The sequence below is a fragment of the Leuciscus leuciscus genome (assembly GCF_965113295.1).
Source record: "Leuciscus leuciscus genome assembly, chromosome: 14".
NCBI classification, from domain to species: domain Eukaryota; kingdom Metazoa; phylum Chordata; class Actinopteri; order Cypriniformes; family Leuciscidae; genus Leuciscus; species Leuciscus leuciscus.
In genome coordinates this window covers 43,276,315-43,298,304 of record NC_138738.1, presented here as the reverse complement: position 1 = coordinate 43,298,304, position 21,990 = coordinate 43,276,315, and the positions used below count along the sequence as shown (strand labels likewise).

General features: G+C 36.7%; 1 protein-coding gene across 1 annotated transcript; it reads left to right on the top strand.

Annotated features, from left to right (window-relative positions):
* Nucleotides 1-9,141: 9,141 nt before the first annotated feature.
* On the top strand, nt 9,142-21,213 carry LOC309473964 (uncharacterized protein). Its single transcript, XM_082136257.1, has 7 exons — nt 9,142-9,268; nt 9,372-9,577; nt 18,767-18,845; nt 20,029-20,097; nt 20,309-20,392; nt 20,691-20,780; nt 20,972-21,213. The coding sequence occupies exons 2-7, from the start codon at nt 9,571-9,573 to the stop codon at nt 21,180-21,182; spliced, it is 540 nt and encodes a 179-aa protein (XP_081992383.1). The 5' UTR covers nt 9,142-9,268; nt 9,372-9,570; the 3' UTR covers nt 21,183-21,213.
* The last annotated feature ends 777 nt before the right edge of the window (nt 21,214-21,990 follow it).

Sequence of the window (21,990 nt, the reverse complement as noted above, 5' to 3'; positions counted from 1 at the left end):
GTGGTTTCTTAATGAGAGGTTTTATAACTGCCAGTTTAAATGTTCTTGGAACATGACCTAAAGATAAAGACGAGTTAATAATATTGAGAAGAGGCTCTTCCACTACAGATAACACTTCTTTCAGTAGTTTAGTGGGTATTGGGTCTAATAAACATGTTGTTGGTTTAGATGCAATGATAAGTTTATTTAGCTCTTCCTGTCCTATAGTTGTAAAGCACTGTAATTGTTCTTGAGGGGCGATAATTGAGGCTGAATCATAAGACACCATTAAAGATTGTACATTTACAATTGTGTTTCTGATGCTTTCTATTTTCTCAGTGAAGAAGTTCATGAAATCATTACTACTGAACTGTAATGGTATATTTTGTTCGGGTGACGTCTGTTTATTTGTTAGTCTAGCCACGGTGTTAAATAAAAACCTTGGATTACTTTGGTTATTTTCTATTAGTTTGTGGAGATGCTCAGCCCTGGCCGCTTTTAGGGCCTTTTTATAACGTGACATACTGTCTTTCCACGCGATTCTAAAGACCTCTAAATTAGTTTGTTTCCATTTACGCCTAAATTACGAGTTTCTCTCTTGATAACATGCGTAGCACTGTTATACCATGGCGCTTTAGTTTTCTCTCTAACCTTTTTTAATCTAATTGGTGCAATGATGTCTAATGTACTAGAGAAAATGGTGCTCATAGTGCTAGTCATTTCCTCTAGTTCATCCGTTTGTTTGGGTTCACTGAGCAGCTGAGATAGATTAGGTAAGCTATTTGAGAATCTATCTATGGTGGATGGGAGGATTGTTCTGCCTGGTCGATAACGTGGCGCAACATGACAAATTTCAGCAGTACGTATTATGCAAGTTACCATGTAATGATCAGTGACATCATCACTTTGTGGTATAATATCTATATCGCTTGGATTGGTTCCATGTGATATAATTAAATCTAGTGTATGATTAAGACGATGTGTTGGTCCGGTGACGTTTTGCTTGACCCCAAAGGAGTTTAATAAATCTGTAAACGCAGCCCCTAACGCATCATTTGGATTGTCTACGTGTATGTTAAAATCTCCAACAATTAATGCTTTATCGACATTGACTAATAGGTCTGATAGAAAATCTGCAAACTCTTTTAGGAAATCAGCGTAAGGCCCTGGCGGTCTATATACGGTTGCCAAGGCTAGAGATAATAGGCAAGGCAAGGCAAGGCAAGTTTATTTATATAGCACATTTCATACACAATGGCAGATCAGATGTGATAATAGGGATTTATTTCTTACATCTAAGAGTGTAACATTTAGTACAAGTACTTCAAACGAATTAAACCTGTGACCTGTTTTTTGAGTAACATTAAGAATGTCTTTATAGATGGTTGCAACACCGCCACCACGACCAATCAGACGGGGCTCATGTTTATAACAGTATCCAGGAGGAGTAGACTCATTAATACCGAAATAATCATTTGGTTTAAGCCAGGTTTCAGTAAGGCAAAGTACATCGAAACTATTATCTGTGACCATTTCATTTACAATAACTGCCTTAGGTGTGAGCGATCTAATGTTTAGAAGACCCAGCTTTATAAATTGTTTTTGTTCACTAATATTGAGATTTTCTGGTTTAATTACAATTAGATTTTTCCTAGATCCTACAGTAGATTTAATGTTTGACCTCACTAAACGAGGAATAGACACAGTTTCAATATAATGTTCTACATTGGTACTTATATCAATTAAGTTTGGACAGCAAAGAGTGTGATTTGGACTTTGACTTACTAGTCATATGGTGTGCAACGCCTTGGAGATGTTGTCCGACAGAAGAGCCGCTCCGATTGGGTGAAGTCCATCAGCACGGAAGAGCCTAGGTCGCTCCCAGAACAGATTCCAATTATTTACAAAGAGCAGTCTCTGTTCGTTACACCATGACATTAACCATTCATTTAGAGCAAATAATCTACTGAACCTTTCATGTCCTAGTCGGTACGTGGGAAGCGGTCCAGACACGATGATCGTTGTTTCAGGCGATGTGCTGCGTACCGTCTCGATCAGGCTCCTGTAGTCCTTCTTCAGAACCTCTGTCTGCCGCAGCCTGATGTCGTTCGTTCCCGTGTGTAGCACGACAGCTCCGATGCGCTCGTCACCATTCAGGATCTCGGGGACCTGCGCAGCCACATCGAGAACACGAGCACCAGGAAAGCAGTGAGTGCGCACCTTACCTTTACCTGAGGTAGCGTGTACATGCCGGACGATGGAAGTGCCGATGATCACAGCGTCGCGTCCCGTCTCGCGAAGAGGGGAGAAGCGGTTCCGGGTGGAGATCTCGAAAACCGGGAGGGGCGGAGAGGTCCTTGCTCTGGTCCTGGCTTGCGTCTTCCGCTGTGGAATCACCCAGGGTCCGTGGTGTTGTGTCGGTGCCGGAGTGAATGAAACCAGGGATGATCGCGTCCTGGTTGCTCGCGTCCTGTGCAGAGAAAAACACGGAGTAGACGAGGTCGGAGTCAAAAGGTTACTAACCACTGACTTGTGAGCATCGGCGCGTGATGTTTCAAGCGCTGATCGCCGATCTCGCAGCTAGGCTTGTCTCTCTAGTAGGTCGCGGATCTGCTTTTCCACTGAGTCCAACTCTAGCTGCACAGAATGCCACTCGAACGTGTGCTCACCTGCACTCAAAGGTAACGTTAGACACACATCCGATATATTCGCCATTATAGCAGATGTGCTATAAGGGCGAATTATAGCTTTAAGTGATACAGGTGTAAAAAAGACGATCAATAGACGCGGCCACGCGTGCAATGCTAGCGGGCTAAGGCTAGTAGCGGAAGTTCGGAAAGTTGGATATAAGTAGCGATATCAGAGCAATCCAATTGTTTTTTAAATAGAATAGTATTCCAGATATGTTCACACGCTGTAAAAATGAAAGAGTTCGTTTGTAAAAGAGTGTAAAGAAGAAAATCACGGTTTATGAATTAATTCGACGGAGCTCCAAACACATCAACGCATTGATGTATGGTTTGTTAGGACAATATTTTCATTACCTAGAGAGTAGTCAAAACACAACAGAAAATTTTACAACATTGTGTTCTTATTTTGTTTAATTATCGAAATGTAAATCTTCGTCTTTATAACAGAAGATACAATATAATACAAAAATCTTCAAGATACAGCCTACAATCTTCACATGTATAACGGATTGTCACCTTATAAACAGTCCTTTGTGTGGTGGAATAAGCAATGCTATATAGAAATATATGGTTAGTATCTTCATTTATTAATTTTTTTATTATTTTATTAGTTCATTAATTATGCTAACTCAACTAATTAAATGTGAAGAGCTGGATACTAATTACTAATGAAATAATGTCAAATATTAAATGTGGGCTATTGATTAGAGTTGCCATAGACTAAAGGATTTGTCTAGACTAGTAGTCATTCATTTAAGCAATTAGGACTAATCGCACGTTTATTTTCAATCCTGGGTGCATGTAGACTATAGTCTATATTCCGCGCTCAAGCGCATGCATAAAACTTGCCGCAAAGCGCCGGCAAAAGTAGGCTAATGATATAATAAATGTATCTGAAAAAAATAACGAAGCATTTTAATTGTTTATTAATGAACTAGTCTTTTCTAAATCAGTGTAGGCTGCCTGCATACATATCTCCATACATCTCCGCTGTAATGTAGCCAGATGCGCCTTTCATACGGACAGGATTACATAATCAGATGGTACTGTATTTGCTTTCGATTGGATTTTTTTTCGTTGGTGGACATTTTTTTAATAAACTTTATAGTTATATTTCTCATGTCTGTGAGGCTTGTCTATACACTGTTTTTCAGTTCATTTTTGAGGCGCTCTCCAATTCACAGAGATCATGAAAGCGCGCCCTGTTCGTTTTATTTTATTTTACAAAAGCACACCGTTTTCTTGTTGTTGTGAGTTTACACAAATAAAAGTAGTTGCGACTGATGTATTATTATTTTCTGTATGACCAGAAATGATGGAGTATTTTAAGTTGTTTCCACTGTTGATAGGAAAATGCGAGTGATGGCACCGGCGCCTTCATCCATGACTCCGCACAAACACTTGGATATGCGCTTAATAATAGCAAACATTTATCTAGGTTACCGTTAGAGCGAGCGGCCATGCCAGACGGATAATCCTCTTCATGTTTAACTAATCAAATTCTGTTGCATTTTATTGCGCCAGTTTGAAAAGTACGGCTGAAACACTTAGCCTGCAGATAAACGCCCAACGCTGGTGTTTTTCTTTAAACAAATTCGTTTAGGCTTTAAAATAAATATTGTTTATGGGCTAATTAATGCCACAATAATTTGTTTATTTTATTGGCTACTTGTATTTTTCATTTCTGTTTAATAATACCGCAATACCATCCTCCCATAGAAAGACACGTTAAGAGCCACCTATTTTCTTTATAATAAAGGGTTTCTATGGAAGGAAAACGCTTAACGTATAATTAAATGCATTGTGTTCATATTCTTTATCACTGAAGCTTTTTCTTTATTATAAGGGTGTATTATGCCATTAAAAAAGGACTGTTTATAAGGTGACAATCCGTTATACATCTTGAAGATTTTTGTATTGTAGGCTATCTTCTGTTATAAAGACGAAGATTGACATTTCGTTAATTAAACAAAATAAGAACACAATGTTGTAAAATGTTCTGTTGTGTTTTGACTACTTATATCTCTAGGTAATGAATGAAGATATAGCCTATTAACAAAAATAAATATTATATATAATATATTATATATATATAAAAAAAACTTTTAAAAAGGGCCTCATTGATTAATTTTGCATGATTGGGGGCTGCTACTATTTGCTTAAGCTTTTTGAATGTGTGATAAAGGCGCGATAGGCTGTCAATTTTATGTGGATAAAGGCATATTTTGTACATGACTACACATGTCCTTATAAGGGCAAAAAAAGATGTCGTTTTAACGACATAACATCTCGTTATTACGAGAAAAATATGTCGTTTTAACGACATAAGATCTCGTTATTACGAGAAAAAGATGTCGTTTTAACGACATAAGATCTCGTTATTACGAGAAAATATGTCGTTAAAACGACATAAGATCTCGTTATTACGACATAATTGGGGGGGGGGGAAATAATATGTATGTGGCAGCAATGCGTCACCGTAAATATATATATAGAGACAGAGATATATTTATATTTATGTTTAATATTGCAAACATAACAGACGAGAATCTAGCTAGACATCTGATTTAATTATGTCACACTACAGGACGGGCTGTCACACCACAGGACTTTTTCACCTTTGCAGCCATTTTGAGTAATTGCTATACAAGACTGACCTTGGGCATTACAGGAACTGAATAAGTTCATTGTTTTAAACCTGAATATGATTCTTTTTTTAAAAATATTTTAATTTTTTCTCGAACTAGATCAGTCTAGATCAGTCACACCACAGGACTATCAAAAATGGACACGTTCATGGTCTGACAGAAATTATACAATATATCAAATTAATAAGAGATTAACACTCACATTTTAACCTCCTTAGCACATCCAAACATCTGGGGGACTTCCTGGTAGGGGGCTTGACTAAAGGACTAAAGGCCCCCGACTGAGCCTGGGTTCTCCCAAGGTTTTTTTTTCTCCATTAGGTCACCTGATGGAGTTTTAGGACACCATTAGGTCACTTGATGGAGTTTTTCGGTTCCTTGCCACTGTTGCCTTTGGCTTGCTCAGTTGGGGATATTTTGGGGATATTTAATTTAATTTCATCGATCAATAAATTCCTCTTGAAACAAACTTTGTTGTATTATTTAAATTAAAACTGTGAAGCTGCTTTGATACAATCTGTATTGTGAAAAGCGCTATACAAATAAACTTGACTTGACTTGACTTGACTATGGCTGTCCATGTAACTGCCAGTACCAAAATCTAATATCCTACGTCACACTGCAGGACAGCATTTGTGTTTCAAAACTAAATGTACTGTAAATATTATTTTAGTACTTTTTAGCATTTTGAAAACTTAAGTTAAGTAAGTAAATGCATATAAAAAAATGCCAAGGCATTTATTAGCTGCTCCAAGCATACCTGCTTTATTTTACTAATATTTACATTTGATGAGTCATCAATGTTACAGTCACACCGCAGGACATTTTGCTATTCACCTTGAAATATGAACAACACCAAATACATTTTACGTCCCAAAATCATAATATTTAAATAAAATGATGTTCTATGCCCCACTGGCATAGAAATATTTAACATTGTTGGTTCCAGTATTTTAAGCTTGGTTAACGCATCTCTCAGCTCAGGGTGTGTTCCCGTAGCTTTTAAACATGCAATCGTGCAACCCCTCTTAAAAAAGAAAAATCTGGATCATTCGTTTTTTTCTAATTTTAGACCCATTTCTAAACTCCCATTTTTATCTAAAGTCTTGGAGAAGGTAGTTTTTAATCAACTGCAATCATTTTTAGATGATTTTTGCATTTATGAAAAGTTCCAGTCTGGTTTTAAACCCCGCCACAGTACTGAAACCGCCCTTCTAAGAGTATATAACGATCTTCTCTTAGCAGTTGATTCAGGAAAATCAGCTGTTTTAGTCCTTTTAGATTTGACCTCTGCCTTTGACACTGTCAACCACTCTATCCTCTTATCCCGACTTGAACAAAGTGTTGGCGTTATGGGTACGGCCCTGAAATGGTTTAAATCATATTTGACAGATAGGAGTTTTGCTGTCCACCTTGGGAATTGCTCTTCATCTGCTGTACCTCTTTCTTGTGGGGTTCCCCAAGGTTCCATTCTGGGACCCATGCTCTTTTCCCTGTAAATGCTGCCCTTAGGGTCCATTTTAAAAAAACATAACATTTCTTTCCACTGTTTTGCAGATGATGTACAAATCTATTTGCCTGTAAAAAACAATGAGAAGAACAACAAATCTAATTTGGTTAGATCAGAATTTTCTATGTCTCAATGATAAAAAGACCGAAATTGTTGTGTTTGGTCGTGCGGGACATTTAAGTGAATGTGCAGATGTTCTTGGTACTCTATGTTCCCATATTCAACCTTTTACCAGGAATCTGGGTGTAATTTTTGACAGTGCTTTTAAATTTGACAAACAAATTAGTTCAGTTGTTAAAACTAGCTTCTTCCACTTGAGACTTCTGGCTAAGGTCAAGCAATACATGCTACGCAAAGACTTTGAAAGATTCATACATGCTTTTATTACGTCGCGATTAGACTACTGTAACTCTTTGTATGCCGGATTGGATCAGTCATCACTTCGACGGCTACAGTTAGTGCAGAACGCAGCAGCTCGACTTTTAACCGGGACCAAAAAACGTGAACACATTACACCAGTATTGGCCTCACTTCACTGGCTTCCTGTTTGTTTTAGAATTAAATTTAAAATTGCATTAATTGTTTTTAAAACCTTAAGTGGGTTGTCGCCTTCATATTTGACGGAGCTTCTACATGTCCACACACCTGTTAAAGTACTGAGGTCTTCTGACCAGATGCTCCTCGATGTGCCCAGATCTAGGCTAAAAAACAAAGGTGACAGAGCGTTTGCAGTGGCTGCTCCTAATATCTGGAATAGTCTACCAATTTATGTAAGGAATGCTCAGACTATTGAAATATTCAAGTCCTTGCTTAAGACGCATTATTATGCTTTGGCTTTCAATTCTAGTTGAGCTTTGATATCTTGACCTGTTGGTTATTTTGTTTGTAGGCCTACTTTGTGTGATATTGTCTGTATAATAATTTGTTTTTGTTTCTTTGTTGGATTTTGTGAAGCACTTTGGTCAATTATGGTTGTTTTTAATGTGCTATATAAATAAAATTGAACTGAACTGAACTGAACTGAACTGGCATGTGTTGTTTTAATTGAGAAATGCAGTTCAATAAACATTTACACTTGATTACAGAAAAAACATGCGTCACGTCATCTGCCCGTGTTCATCTGACCCTGTAACATCCAGACAAGATTCACATTACCTCTGTGATTTATGTGCTCAATAAACACACACGTGTTCATCTGTCCCTGTAACAGCCAGACAAGATTCACATTACCTCTGTGATTTATGTGCTCAATAAACACACACGTGTCCATCTGTCCCTGTAACATCCAGACAAGATTCACATTACCTCTGTGATTTATGAACTCAATAAACACACACGTGTCCATCTGTCCCTGTAACATCCAGACAAGATTCACGTTACCTCTGTGATTTATGAACTCAATAAACACACGTGTTAATCTGTTCCTGTAATATCCAGACAAGATTCATGTAACCTCTATGATTTATGAACTCAATAAACACACGTGTTCATCTGTCCCTGTAACATCCAGACAAGATTCACGTTACCTCTGTGATTTATGAACTCAATAAACACACACGTGTTCATCTGACCCTGTAACATCCAGACAAGATTCATGTTACCTCTATGATTTATGAGCTCAATAAACACACACGTGTTCATCTGTCCCTGTAACATTCAAACAAGATTACCTCTGTGATGAACTTATGTTTACTTTATATATGTGTTTATTTACCTTCCTCACAGATCATTTATCTAATGTAAGCAGTGTTGACGACAGTGCATTCTCTGACATAATAGCACACATTCATCACATTTGTCTATTTCATGTTGTGATGTGCTCATCTGCAATACTTTTAGAAGATTTTCCTGTCAGATCTAAATAGATATCTAAAATTAGCGTCTTTAAGATATATTTAAGGTTTATGTAAATCCACTTTGGAGACGTAAACATGTGCTTACAGGAGCTCCCCTGATAACTATACATAATAAAACGTGTTTTTACAGCAAAATCACAACTATACTATACGGCCTAACGTCTTTACACCTTCAACAATTCAACAGTTTACTCTACAGTATTTCAACACATGCGATTTTAACACAAGGAACTAGCGTTGGGTCCGAGTCCACCTTTGTCGAGTCCGAGTCAAGTCCAAGTCCTTACCAATCAAGTTTGAGTCCAAGTCCGAGTCCAAATGGGCCCGAGTCGGACTTGAGTCTGAGTCCTTTGTAACAGTTCTAGTAAACTGTTACCTGTCTCCTATGTTGAATGCAAGTTGTAATTTCACTCCCGGCCATTAGAGAGCACTAGGGAGCCATTACTAGAGAGATCTCTCCAGGCCAGAGAGTAAAAGTTAGAGGAAAGTGTGAGTTAGGAATACCTTTTAGCTGAGAGCACATGCTCTTTCTATGCTTTCATTTGGAAAACCCTGTTGAGGAACATCTGTGTTCAATATCTCAATGTGAGTTGATTTATTTGTTTCTTTAACATTAACAAAGGTTTATAGTGCGAAAGTATTTTGCTTGCTGAACCTCTTGTTGTATTGTTTGTTTTATTTTGACCAGAGGGTTTTGGTATCTGCTTGATTTTGAGGGCTTCTCAACTGGTTCAAGTTCTTTGTGTTGTTATCTTCAACGTGGAAGTATATCCGAACTCCTGAACGAAAAGACACTTTTTCCTTGGATTAACCCTTGTTGAACAAATGTGGATGATGTTGTTCTTCTAACATCTTAAACATCTACAATGGTGTGATGGACCAAGGACATGTGTGGTAACTCTGGACTTTAATATTGTGTGTACATTTATAAGGCTTTACTTCCGAATGCTCTGCCTCATGTAATTTTGTCAAGACATTTTTTATGATTTAAAAATGTATACTTTACTTAAGGAAATATAACTTTTGGTAAATGGTGATTGATCCCTCCTCATTTATTTATGTGACCCTTGACATCCGAGTCCGAGTCGAGTCCGGCCGAGTCCACAAAGATTTTAATGATTTGAAATTGACCTTTCACAAAGACCCGCCCCTCTTAGTTACTGTTGCTATGACTTAGGTAAAGTTGGTTTTATATTCGCACATTCGCACTTTTTTGCTTAAAAACTGTCTCAATAACAAGCGCAATAAAGCACATTTTTGCTAAATAAAAGCAGCTACATGATCTTTAGGACAAAGATGGTGAACTACAACACTCTCCACAATCGATCAAAATGGGCAAATATTGTTTTAATGGCATACAAATTCAGCGAACATTCAATGTGTGTGGTAAAGAAGATAGGGACCGTCTAAAAAGTTATATTTTGTTCCATTGTGTGCAAACTGACAACTAAATTTTTGCAAAGTACAGATGTACCAGCAAATCTCTCTCACATTATGTGTTCTAATGCTATTGATTGTACTTTAGCAACAATAAAAAGTGCATTATAATGATTGTATTTAGGAAACCTGCCTCACTGTACATAAATATTTTTAGAATAAAATTACATTAATTCACTAAAGGGATTTTTTACTATCCGAAGGTTGTAGCATGTTCCTAGTGACCACACTGACTTACTACAGGTGAAATTTTGACTAAAACTCCCTTACTGTACGTACAGTTGACAAATGTTTTTAAAAAAATGACTGTAATTCACCCTAAGTATTTTTTTCATGTTCCAAAGGCTGTAGTGTTTTCCTACGGACCAGACTGACTTACTACAGGCAGAGCCGCCTTAACCTAATGTTAGGACCCGGGGCTGAGAGGTTTTGTAGGCCCCCCATCCCCTCAATTTAAAGAGTCTCATTTAAAAAAAGTGTAATAGCCTATCTATAGGTAATCTACATCACAAAATGCATTAGTTTCTTTCGAGACCTACAACAGTGATTTTTTTAAATATTGTTTTTCATTTTAATATTGTTATTAACATATCACTGAGCACATAAACACAAGACACTTTATTTAACAACCACACACAGCAACTAAATTTCAACTTTATGCAAATGAGAAGCGATTTTCGCGAGTGACGACCAATAGGAAAGAAGCCTTTCAGTGGAGCTCAGCTCCCGTCACCGTCTCGAGTGCAGTGCAGGCAAGACAGAAGAGTTCAAGGGCGATTTCACTGTTTTATATGATTTGACTGCAACTAACCGCAAACATGGATATAATAAAATGATGCATGGAAAAGAAACTGTCGACAGTCTCAGTGAGTTTAATTCATACATTAATAGTTCGAGTGTTGTAGTTTTATGATGCAAGTTTAGCACTGCTGCAGTTCATTTTACAGTGCATTATGTTGACTATTAGGGACAAGAAAATGTATTAGCCTATTTGTCAAATTCGGATGACGTTTTAGTAATTGATGACAGTATGAGTGAGTTTAATTTGTAGATTGATCGATCGTTAATCTAGTAAATGATTTAATCCCTGAACACTGCTGTGTGTAATATAAAAACACTCTCCCAACAGCATACTGTTTCTTTTGAGCCTAATTCCTAGTCAAATTAAAATGATATAGTTGTATAATATCACTTGTGGTGGTGTTTTGTATAGATGTGGCCAGACGAGCAGTCTCGCCTCATTCGCGCCGCGGGACCTCTAGATGCACATAAACGTGTCTTTACAACACTGAAATCACTCGCGCCAGACGCTCTATTCGCGTTTGGTGTGAACGCACCTTAACAATAACATTAGAGCGACAGCACTACCAACGCCCACAAGCGACTAGCGACATACAGCGACAAAATCTGACAAGTTAAAACAATATGACCTTTTCAGCTCATCATGAACCTGAACATGGGAGGCCCCTGAACCTGGGAGGCCCCTGAACTTGGGAGGCCCCTGGGCTTCAGCCCAGGTAAGCCCGTGCATTAATGCGGCCTTGACTACAGGTGAAATTTTGACAAAAAGTCCCTTACTGTATGTACAGTTGACACATAAGTTTATGAAAAAATGACTGTAATTCACCCTAAGTATTTTTTCGTGTTCCAAAGGGTGTAGTGCTTTCCTAGTGACCAGACTGACTTACTACAGGTGAAATTTTGACAATACCTCTCTTACTGTACAATTATCAAACATGTTTATGTACTGAGCATATTATTACATATGTTTATTACATATGTTTATGAAATAAACTGTAAATCACCTATAGTGTTTTTTTTTTATATATCCCAAAGGTTGTAGTACTTTCCTAGTGAAAGCACTGACTTACTACAGGTGACATTTTGACAATACCTCCCTTACTGTACAATTATCAAATATGTTTATGTAATGAGCATATTATTACATGTGTTTATTAATCACCTATAGTGTTTTTTTTATATATATCCCAAAGGTTGTAGTACTTTTCTAATGACCAGACTGACTTACTACAGGTGAAATTTTGACTATAACTCCCTTACTGTACGTACAATTATCAAATAAGTTTATGAAAAAATTACTGTAATTCACCTAAAGTATTTTTTCATGTTCCAAAGGCTGTAGTGTTTTCCTAGTGACCAAACTGACTTGCTACACGTGAAATTTTGACAATACCTAATAATACTGTTTTACATAATAATATAATACTGTAATTTTTTTTGTTTGTTTAAGGTTGTAGTACATTAATAGGGGCTACATTATTATTAACAGTAGTGACTGAACCTGTACGCATTGGTGCAGCAAATCTGACAGATAATGAACAGCAAGATCATGGAGGCATTCAAGATACTGTACAGTCCACTGTTTTATTTCTATTATCTTTCTAATTGTTCATGGAATACCACTGGGATTATACATAAAAGTTGTAATTAATTCCTCGTGGTTAGAGTAATATTTCAATTTCACCTCTTCAAAATTTTGCTGTTGTTGATCCTCTCTTGGTTTAAGTTTTTCTGACATTCGGACCCTGAATTTAGGCACGTCGTGACCTTCCACACTTGTAGTGATTGTAATGAATAGTAATTGGACCAATTTTTGAGTCTGTAGGACCAACTCTATAGCGCCACGACCAGTTCAAAAATGCAACATTAAAAGGGTAATAGCTTTTGAACTCTTTGATGTAGATGTGAATGTAAATAGATGTCAAATGAAACTTAGTACACCTGGGGCCCGTTCTTCGTACGTCGCTAACTCAGTTAGCTGGATTTGATTGTTGACGATTTGGCATGATCTTGGATTGTTTGGTTCTTCGACGCTCATCCTGGACTTGCTGTCATAGCAACAGGTGCGCAAACTTGAACCTGCTCGGGAGCAGGCTTATTTCATGTAAACAGGATTAGACTGCGGCTTCATAAGCGGAGTTGATATGGGAAGTCCATGGGGAAGTCCAGCGCAGCGCGATAGTGCACTTTCTGAGATGTATATTTTTTTTCGTGACTCGTGAGATTGTCGTTTACATTATAAAATTGTTGGAAACGCACATTTATTTTCGACTTGTCGGAGTCGGCCTTTAACTACAGCACAAACTGTTTGCATTGCCCTAAGATTATTTGCGAGTGGCTCTTTCCTTTACACTATTGGAGATGCGGAGAACTTGATGTTAAGTTTACCTGGCGCTTTTAGGTTTAAAAAACAGTTTTAGGTTTTTTTGTGGCATTTCCAAGCCACTTAAGACCCAATGTTGTAAAGCAGTTTTTTTTAAAGCAGTTTTTTTTTTTTTTTTTGGCTATCATAATTTTTTATGAAGATCATGCCATCATGACCATGCCGATTACAGTATATGTCACTCAGGCTTCACTAACGTGATTGGTACCATACTATAGGCTAGCATAGACTGCCATCAAGGCCTCAATGAAGGGGATTATGTGAACAGAAAGGGGGTTCACAATGTAAATGTGCAGCCCAGTTACTATTGGGATTCTTAATATTCCAGATTAATAATATTATATCAAATTTAAAAAAGGCAGTTGACTAAAATCTTCCATATCACAAATGTGAAAGCAAAATGGCCAGGAACTGTGCATGACTTAAGAATTTTCAGAAATTCACATTTATGCACATTATTTGAAAGTGGTAAGGAAAGTTCCACAATTAAATATCAAGCTCACTGTATCACATACACTTATGCTGATCCTAACAGAACTGCATTTCTTCATAGGTGATTATGACATGTTCCTGCCTGCAGACAGGTGTTTTATGACCCCATTCCCTGACCCAAACCAGTTACAATGCAGTTCTAGCCAGGACAAGGGCACACAATGAAATGAACTTTGGCTAACTAAAGGGAAGATTTCAGTGTCTGATAAGTCTGAGGGTTGCACACCTGACAGGGCCTGTGACATTGTTGCATGTGCCATATTACACAACATTGCAAAAAAAAAAAAAATCTTTTCATTAAATGTTTAATAAAAGACAAATATGCTTAGTTCCTTGAGTTTTATTTCAATTGTTCTTTGTAAAGAAAAGCCAGTGGTCAAGTGCCTGCAACAAGAGATATTAGACACATGCCTCATGCAACAAATAAAAAGGAAAAGTTGGCTATACACTGCCCACCTGTAGGCCTATGTCTCCTCTGTCTGTGCAGACTCTTCTGTAGGCCTTTCTGTAGATGTGGAATCCTGCAACTTATATTGCAGCCATAAAGCATACAAGTATAAATTAAGTAAAGTTATTTATGCACTTGCAGGTAGGCTAGTTCCTCCATATGACAGTTATCTGACAGGGTTTATTCACTGTCCAGTGCAATGGAAACAAATGGACATTACAAAGTCTTATACTTTCTTTCCTTTGGAAAGTTAGAAAATGTCCACTTACTGCATATATTTCAGCCACCACTTCCTTGGGAACAGATACAAGTGTTGGTGTATTATGTAAAAGTGCACAAAAGAGGAAAACGCAATGTCATTACAATGAACTACACTCGGGAAAAATGTGATCAATAACTCATGGCAAAATATTTTTACATTAACAAGTTTATCAGTTTCCACTTTCACAAGTCAAAATTCATCATTACTCAAGATTTAACAGTTGAAATGACTATATGGCCTTAATTTAATGCAGCAAAAATTATTTTACAGTGTAGGCTACTAAGATCTTTTCTCTTTTTTCTCAGCCTTTTTCTTGGTTGCTTTTATAAACAGATAACCATATATTTAACAGTGGCTTTTATAAAAGAGACTATAATATAACTAAAAATTACCATTATGTAGAATATTTTTGTACTTCACTTTTATTTGTTCCCATGTTCTAGTGTGGTGACTCTGACATTACAATGAACAAACTAATTATGCAATTATTAAAATACAAATATATAGGCTAATAAGTGATAAAAACATCTAACATGGCCACATCTAACGGATTTAAATTGTCTGCTACTTTTTGCCAGCCCTCTCTCCTGGTTTTTGCAGACTTTGAGGTGTTCCCTGGCGTTTTGATTAAACATTAAAATTCCGAATAAACTTCGACTATTAGTTCTTGCTCTGCTGCGGAGAAAAACTGAGCGCGCTCTTTGGCCACGCTGAACAGCCAATAGCAGCGTTGCTGATCAATGTTTCTACTATCGATACATATCCCCTTTTAACCCAGCGCATGAACGCGCAATTATCTCAGATAACTCAATCCAGCGATACTAATCTCATCCGGCAAGTGTGTTCGAAGAACCGATTTAGCCAGATCATGATTAGCACGATGATATCATCTTGGATGTGTCATTTGATCTCGGATGTAATAAGCAACGTACGAAGAACGAGCCCCTGATTCCACTCATTATGGTAATCACAATAAATATCTTACAATAAGACTCTGCCCATTACATTAGTGGCCATTTTGAAAAGTACAGTGTTCAATTTTTTGTGCTACTCCTCATTCAATTTTTGTAAAATTTTTCTGAAAATTGGCTCAGATGATCTTTGGACCGAGCCACACAGAAGTGACTGAACAGATTTTTGATTTTTGCTACCGTTCCCGATATATTTTTCTCCAAATTTGACCTGTATTTGTTGACTTATGGTAGTTAGCTTAGCATGCTAATTGGTTAACATGAACCATGAACCATTCCGGTTGTGGGTTTGAATGCTGTATGGCACATTCCCAGATCGCAAGAGGTATTGTGGCCTTAAGTGGTGGAAAAGTTGCCTCTGTTCCAGACATGGTGCCTATATGTGAACGAACTCGATAAATACAACATGAAGCAAATTTATACAAAAAATTTTCATTTTGAATGGCTTCTCACTTGAACTATTGGACCTTCTTAATCTTGCCAAAAACACAACTTCCCAGTGGCGCAATGATATGAGTGACAGGTATCTGACCCAGAGATAATGGGTTTGAGCCCCACGTGGCATGATTTAAAAAAATTGTGTGTAATGTTGTGTCATGTCGATTCCTTTATTATTCAACGTTGTACTAATCTTTCTTCCTCTTGGATTAATGTATGTCTTGTTCATTCTATGTTCATTCTCATCTGAACTTCTGTTCATTTTGAGTTCATTTTCACCTATACTTCTAAACCAGCTCTTTTTTCTTCAATTTCTGCTGTTTTTACTATTCCTGCTCTTGCTGCTGCTTCAGGGGCTTGGCCCCGTATCGCTGCTTGCAGCTATATTTCCACTTGTTCCTTAACTTGTAACCAAGAATACTAACACACACAGACAGTTTCTTCAAGATTGGATTTGGTGAGGAGGAGAGTCTTCTCAAAACATTAAGATAACATGTTCTTTCTCTCAAGGAGAGGATACTTTAAATCTAACTGGAAAGTAAAGACTTTAACTAAGAAATGGTCTCTCAACTATAGGTTTCAATGACTCCTGAGACCATTGCTATCAGGGTAGCCTAGAAAAACAGATTGATGTAGTGACACCTGTTAAAGAAGTCATCTTCATCATTTCATCTCTGGAAGCCAGGCTAAATGAGCAGGCACTGTTACTGCATTCCTGGCATGGGCCAGACCCTTACGTTACACCTCAGATATCAAATACAGACATTTAAAGGATACATGAAATAACATTTTCGATAATCACACTGATAATTTCTATAACAAAGTAAAATCTCATAAGCCTAGAGAAGTCATTCAACTCATTTGATATATAGAAGGAAAACTATTGATTAATACCTTGATTATAATCACTCATTAGATATACACTGAAGCAGCAGTGTGTTCCAGAATCCACTTCTTCAGGACTTCATAACAAAAACTTAACTTGAATCATTACAATAAGGGTGTTGCTTATTTATAACGTTGAAAATATGATTAACCTAAAATCTCTGCATTTTTTTTTAATCAATGAAAGAATTGTGTTGTACAAGGAACAGCAGTTCTAATACATACTTTTACCTAATACATTTATCAAAGTTAATTGAGTGATCACGAGGAACATACTATAACCATTGGAACATGAAAAAAGGAGAAATTACAGTATTTTTTAAATAATAATATGTTTGTACTATACTTACAGTAAGGGAGGTATTGTCAAAATTTCACCTGTAGTAAGTCAGTGTGGTCACTAGGAAAGCACTACACCCTTTGGAACATGAAAAAATACTTTAGGTGAATTACAGTATTTTTTTCTTAAACTTATTTGTTTATTGTACGTACAGTAAAGGAGGTATTGTCAAAATTTCACCTGTAGTAAGTCAGTCTGGTCAATAGGAAAGCACTACCTTTGGAACATGAAAAAAATCCCTGTGGTGAATTACTGTAACTTTTACATAAAACATATTTGCGTACTGTATGTACAGTAGCCTACACAAAAGTACACTAAAGCAGTCTAGGTGAATATAAAATATAAAATATCAAACCTGAAACTATTTTTACCCTGGTTGGCAATCTTTTTTTTTTTTTTACTTGACTATGTTCATGGTGCTGTCCACGTATGTGGTACTGAGGTCCTACATGATCAAGTCTGCAACTTGGGTAAAGTTGGTTTTATATTTGCATATTCGCGGAGTTCCGCGTTCAATATCTCGTGAGCTGAATATTGTTACTACACAAATAACATTGTTTTAATATTTAAATCTTCCTCAAAACGAGCTTTCCTTCGGGTTTGCACTTTGCAGATGGTCCCTTCTTAGCAGCCTGCGCATAGAGATAATGTATTTTGTCCAGTGCGAAGGAAAGATCGTTTTGAGGAAAATTATGTTGTAGCTTCTGGTGTTTTATCTGTAGTTATATGTGATAGGTGTTTTCTGTAGCAACAACGTTTAGTTCACGAGTTATTGAACGCGGAGGTCCGCGAATGTGCGAATATCGAATATAAAACCAACTTTACCTAAGTGTTGCTATGTCTGACAAGCCATTCTGCTCTCACTCCACACATCATGTTCTCACACAGTGAAAAATGTATTGCGGAGCAAAGAGGATACTGACAATGCGCCAACAGACAAGACAGAGCAGGTTCCTTTTGGTATAAAATAAAGTCTCAGCTTTAACCCTTTGAGGTCGAGAAACGCGCCGACGCGTTTTGCTGGATTTTTTTCACATAGCAGCAACATAAACTTTAAAAAATCCGTCATTTATGGTCATATAAATAAAATAAATACATGATTATAAACTATAGAGGGTCTTCTTTTTTTTGTGTACACTCACATTAACATCAAAACCTTGTTTTTATTTTTAAATAAATAAAATAAACAGGGTGCGCTTTCAGCTCACTCTGTCTCCGCAAAAATCTTTCTGAAACAAGTCTGGAAAATTAACTGCAACTCAGCGAATACTTATCACACAACCATGAAACATGCGTCTAAAGAAAGCTTTAAATTTCTACTTTTAAATAAAACAGTTCACATTCAAAACAAAAATTCTCCTGCAATGTAATCTGTATGAAACTAAAGAGAAGTACAGTTTCTCCCGCCTCATCTAATTAGCTGTAATGAGTTCACGCCCTCTTGCAGAGCGCGCGCTATTCATAAGATAATGTGCTGAGGTGATCTATGCAAAATGAGGTAAAAAGCCCCCTGAAATGCTTTAAAACCAGCAAGTTTCATTCATTCACTTTCCTGCGCCGTTGGAAGATGACACACAGTCCTTCAGCTAGTCCTGGATAGTGATGAAGAGTTCACTTTTTCCTCAGAAGAAGAACAGGACTCTGACAACGAACGTTTGTATTTTGAAGAGCGACTTGATCCAGGCGTGGATAATATTTCGGATGAGTAAGTCTTTTTAAATTTACTTGCATTAGTTGACAAGCTATTTTGTATAAACGTAGGCTACATATTTTACTGGTTGGACCATTTCCATACTTGTCATTCAGAGTAATTTATATTTAAATGGTCTAGGCTATGCTTTATAAAGTAGGAGAGAGGCTTCATGCAGTCTGTTTTCTTTCGTTTTTAATAGTTTTGTTTAAAATAACACATTTCGAGCTTTCTATATATTTCTCTGGTATTTTAGGCAAAGCTTATGAGTTTGGGTTCATTTATGAGGCCTCCAGTTCCTGCTATTTTTAATTCTTATGTAATAAATACAGGCAATTGGTTGATGAAACAACTATTAAAATTAAGATACAATTAATACAAAACGAAATTCACTTTAAAGAAAGGCTTTATACAAAAAATAAACTTAATGAAATGGTCAAAATCTTCTCTGCCCACTCCATTTGTCTCGCGATTGCGCATGATCTGACTCATGCTTTTCACTTTTCATATAATCAACATAAAAGATTTTATTTAAACCTAAATATGAACTAAATTGTTTTATTTAATGACTAGGCTACAACACGTAGGCCAATTAGCCAGTACAGAGAAATTAGTTGACAAGCTATTTTAAATAAACGTAGGCTACAGATTTTACTGGTTTGACCATTTCCATACTTTCCATTCAGAGTAATTTATATTTAAATGGTCTAGGCTATGCTGTATAAAGTAGGAGAGAGGCTTCATGCATAAATAAACTTATTTGCACAAACGCGTTTCGGCGCGTGCCTTCAGAAGACTTTATACAGCATAGCCTAGACATGCTGTATATATGTACAACGTTTAGATTATAGGCCTGTATGAAAGTTAGAATTTTGAAATTAATTTAGAAAATATTATGTATGTTTAGATTATATTTTGACTAGTGTTTATGCTGCCTCATTATCATCAACGAAGAGTGCTTGCAAATATCTATTGCAAATGTGTGTATGTGCTGAAATGTGTAAATATGCCCAGCTGATGAATTGCAAATGTGTTAATGTTTGCGTTGTGCTATCTCCGGTAATGGCCCATTACACGCAATAAATGCCTACAGCACGTGTCTACAATTATTTGCATCAGTTATTCATATAGACTAATGATAGGCTACTATACTTTGAAATATTTATGTTATAATAGTTTTCAACTTTTTTTAAAACAGGAATGTAGCTGCATCTCCTTCATCTGCAACTCGGAGGGCGCGCAGCAACACAGTTGAACGTCAGAAAGAGTAAGTACATATTTACCCATGTTTGTTCAATTTTGTTTATATACTTATTTCAATATGAGCCTGTATGAGTTTATTTATTTTTGGAGGTTGGTTGATAATGTTACATATTTTTTCTTTGTGCTATCTTATCCGCATGCTAATGCCCATCAGTTGTGCATGTGCTGGAATAGTACTCTATATGATAATAATAGTTTTCAACTTTTTTTGAAAGGAATGATGTAGGTTGCTCACTCTCACCTCTCACTGCAACTCGCACTAAGAGGGCACGCAGCAACACAGACAGAAATCAGAAGAAGTACATATTTACCCACAATTTTACAGATGTTAGACCAATTTTGTTTACTTAGAGATGCTACAAATGTACATGTGCCTGTGTGGATTGCCAGACACAATTGCAAAACACAATTACCAGACACAATTGCAAAAATTGTGGTGTTATGTATGCACAATATTACAATTAGTGATTGGTAATGTTAGTATAAAAGAGCTTATTTTTGTTGTTTTACCAAAATGCTGACTGTCCATCAGTTATGCATGTGCTGGCATAGTACTTTGTTCAACCTTTGTTAATATTAATATTATTATTTTTATAGGAATGTGGTAGCATCATTCTCAACCTCACCTGCAACTCGCACTGGGAGGGCACGCAACAGGTGTCGTTCAGTTTTGAGAACAACTGAAAAGTAAGTACACTTATTCCCTTTCTTTCAGATATTAGTATAATTCTGTTTACATATTCTGGTTTTACATAGTCCATACAAACATTATGTGTCTGTATGGCTTTGCATCTGGCCAATGTTACTTATAATGATTGAAATGCAGTTGTTATATTTTGTGTATTAAACATGCTCACAGTTGTTTGTTTGTTTTACAGCTATAAAGGTGATGGTGATCATCAGACACCTGTTGCAAAGAGGGCCAAGACAAACATTCAGACAAGCAACAAGCAGTCTACTCTGTCATGGAAAACAGAGACTGACATTGATATGGTTCCACAGACTCTGAGATTCCTGCCTGCACGGGAACCTGGACCACAGCTGAGTTTAAAACATTGCAAATTTAAAACATTTAGTTCCTCCTCATAGAGGAATTACAATAAAACAGTGAAAAACAAAACCTTTGAATCTCCTCTACTTTGTTCAGGCTGCCTCTCTTGATGGCCCATTAGTCATTGGGGGAGTGTCTATGTCACACCCCTGGTCTGAATCTCATTAATATTGATGAGCGATTACCCCTCCCACGCATAAACCTCTTCTGACAAAAAAAACTGTTTTACAATGTTTAAATCAATGTATTTTTTTAAGAGAACGATCAGGCAGGATGAATTTCACATCATTTTGAAGCCAGAACTAGAAACGACAACATACATTAGTCAAGAGTCTTGTGGGCACATATTTAGAATGTGTTTTGTGTTCTTTTTTCAGCAACTTTTTTTTTTTTTTTTATAACCACGCATAAACATTATTCTCTTAAAAATACAAAGATTTACAAGCATGTTGATCAGATATTATGCTAGCCCTGTTTGTGTTATATAGAGTGAATTTACACTTTTGCCATTAACCCTCTGAGGTCGAGAAACGCGCCCCCGCGTTTTGCTGGATTTTTTTCACATAGCAGCAACATAAACTTAAATTACTCCGTCATTTATGGTTATACAGAAAAAAGAAATATAAAAAAATAATCTGTGATATTTCTACTTTTGTATGTGTCCACTTACAATCAAATCAAAACATTGTGCTTTTGTAAAATAAAGAAAATAAACAGGGTGTGCGTTCTGCCTCTCCGTTGCGGTGAACTTTTTTTTCTTAAGCACGTCTATAAACTGAAACAAAACTCAACGAATACTTCTCACACATTTATGAGCCATTTACCTTTATAAACATTTAAGTGTGT

Coding starts and splice junctions, on each gene's coding strand:
- LOC309473964 (XM_082136257.1), top strand. Junction 18,846..20,028: donor GTGGATAATATTTCGGATGA/GTAAGTCTTTTT, acceptor TTTTTAAAACAG/GAATGTAGCTGCATCTCCTT. Junction 20,781..20,971: donor GTTTTGAGAACAACTGAAAA/GTAAGTACACTT, acceptor TTTGTTTTACAG/CTATAAAGGTGATGGTGATC.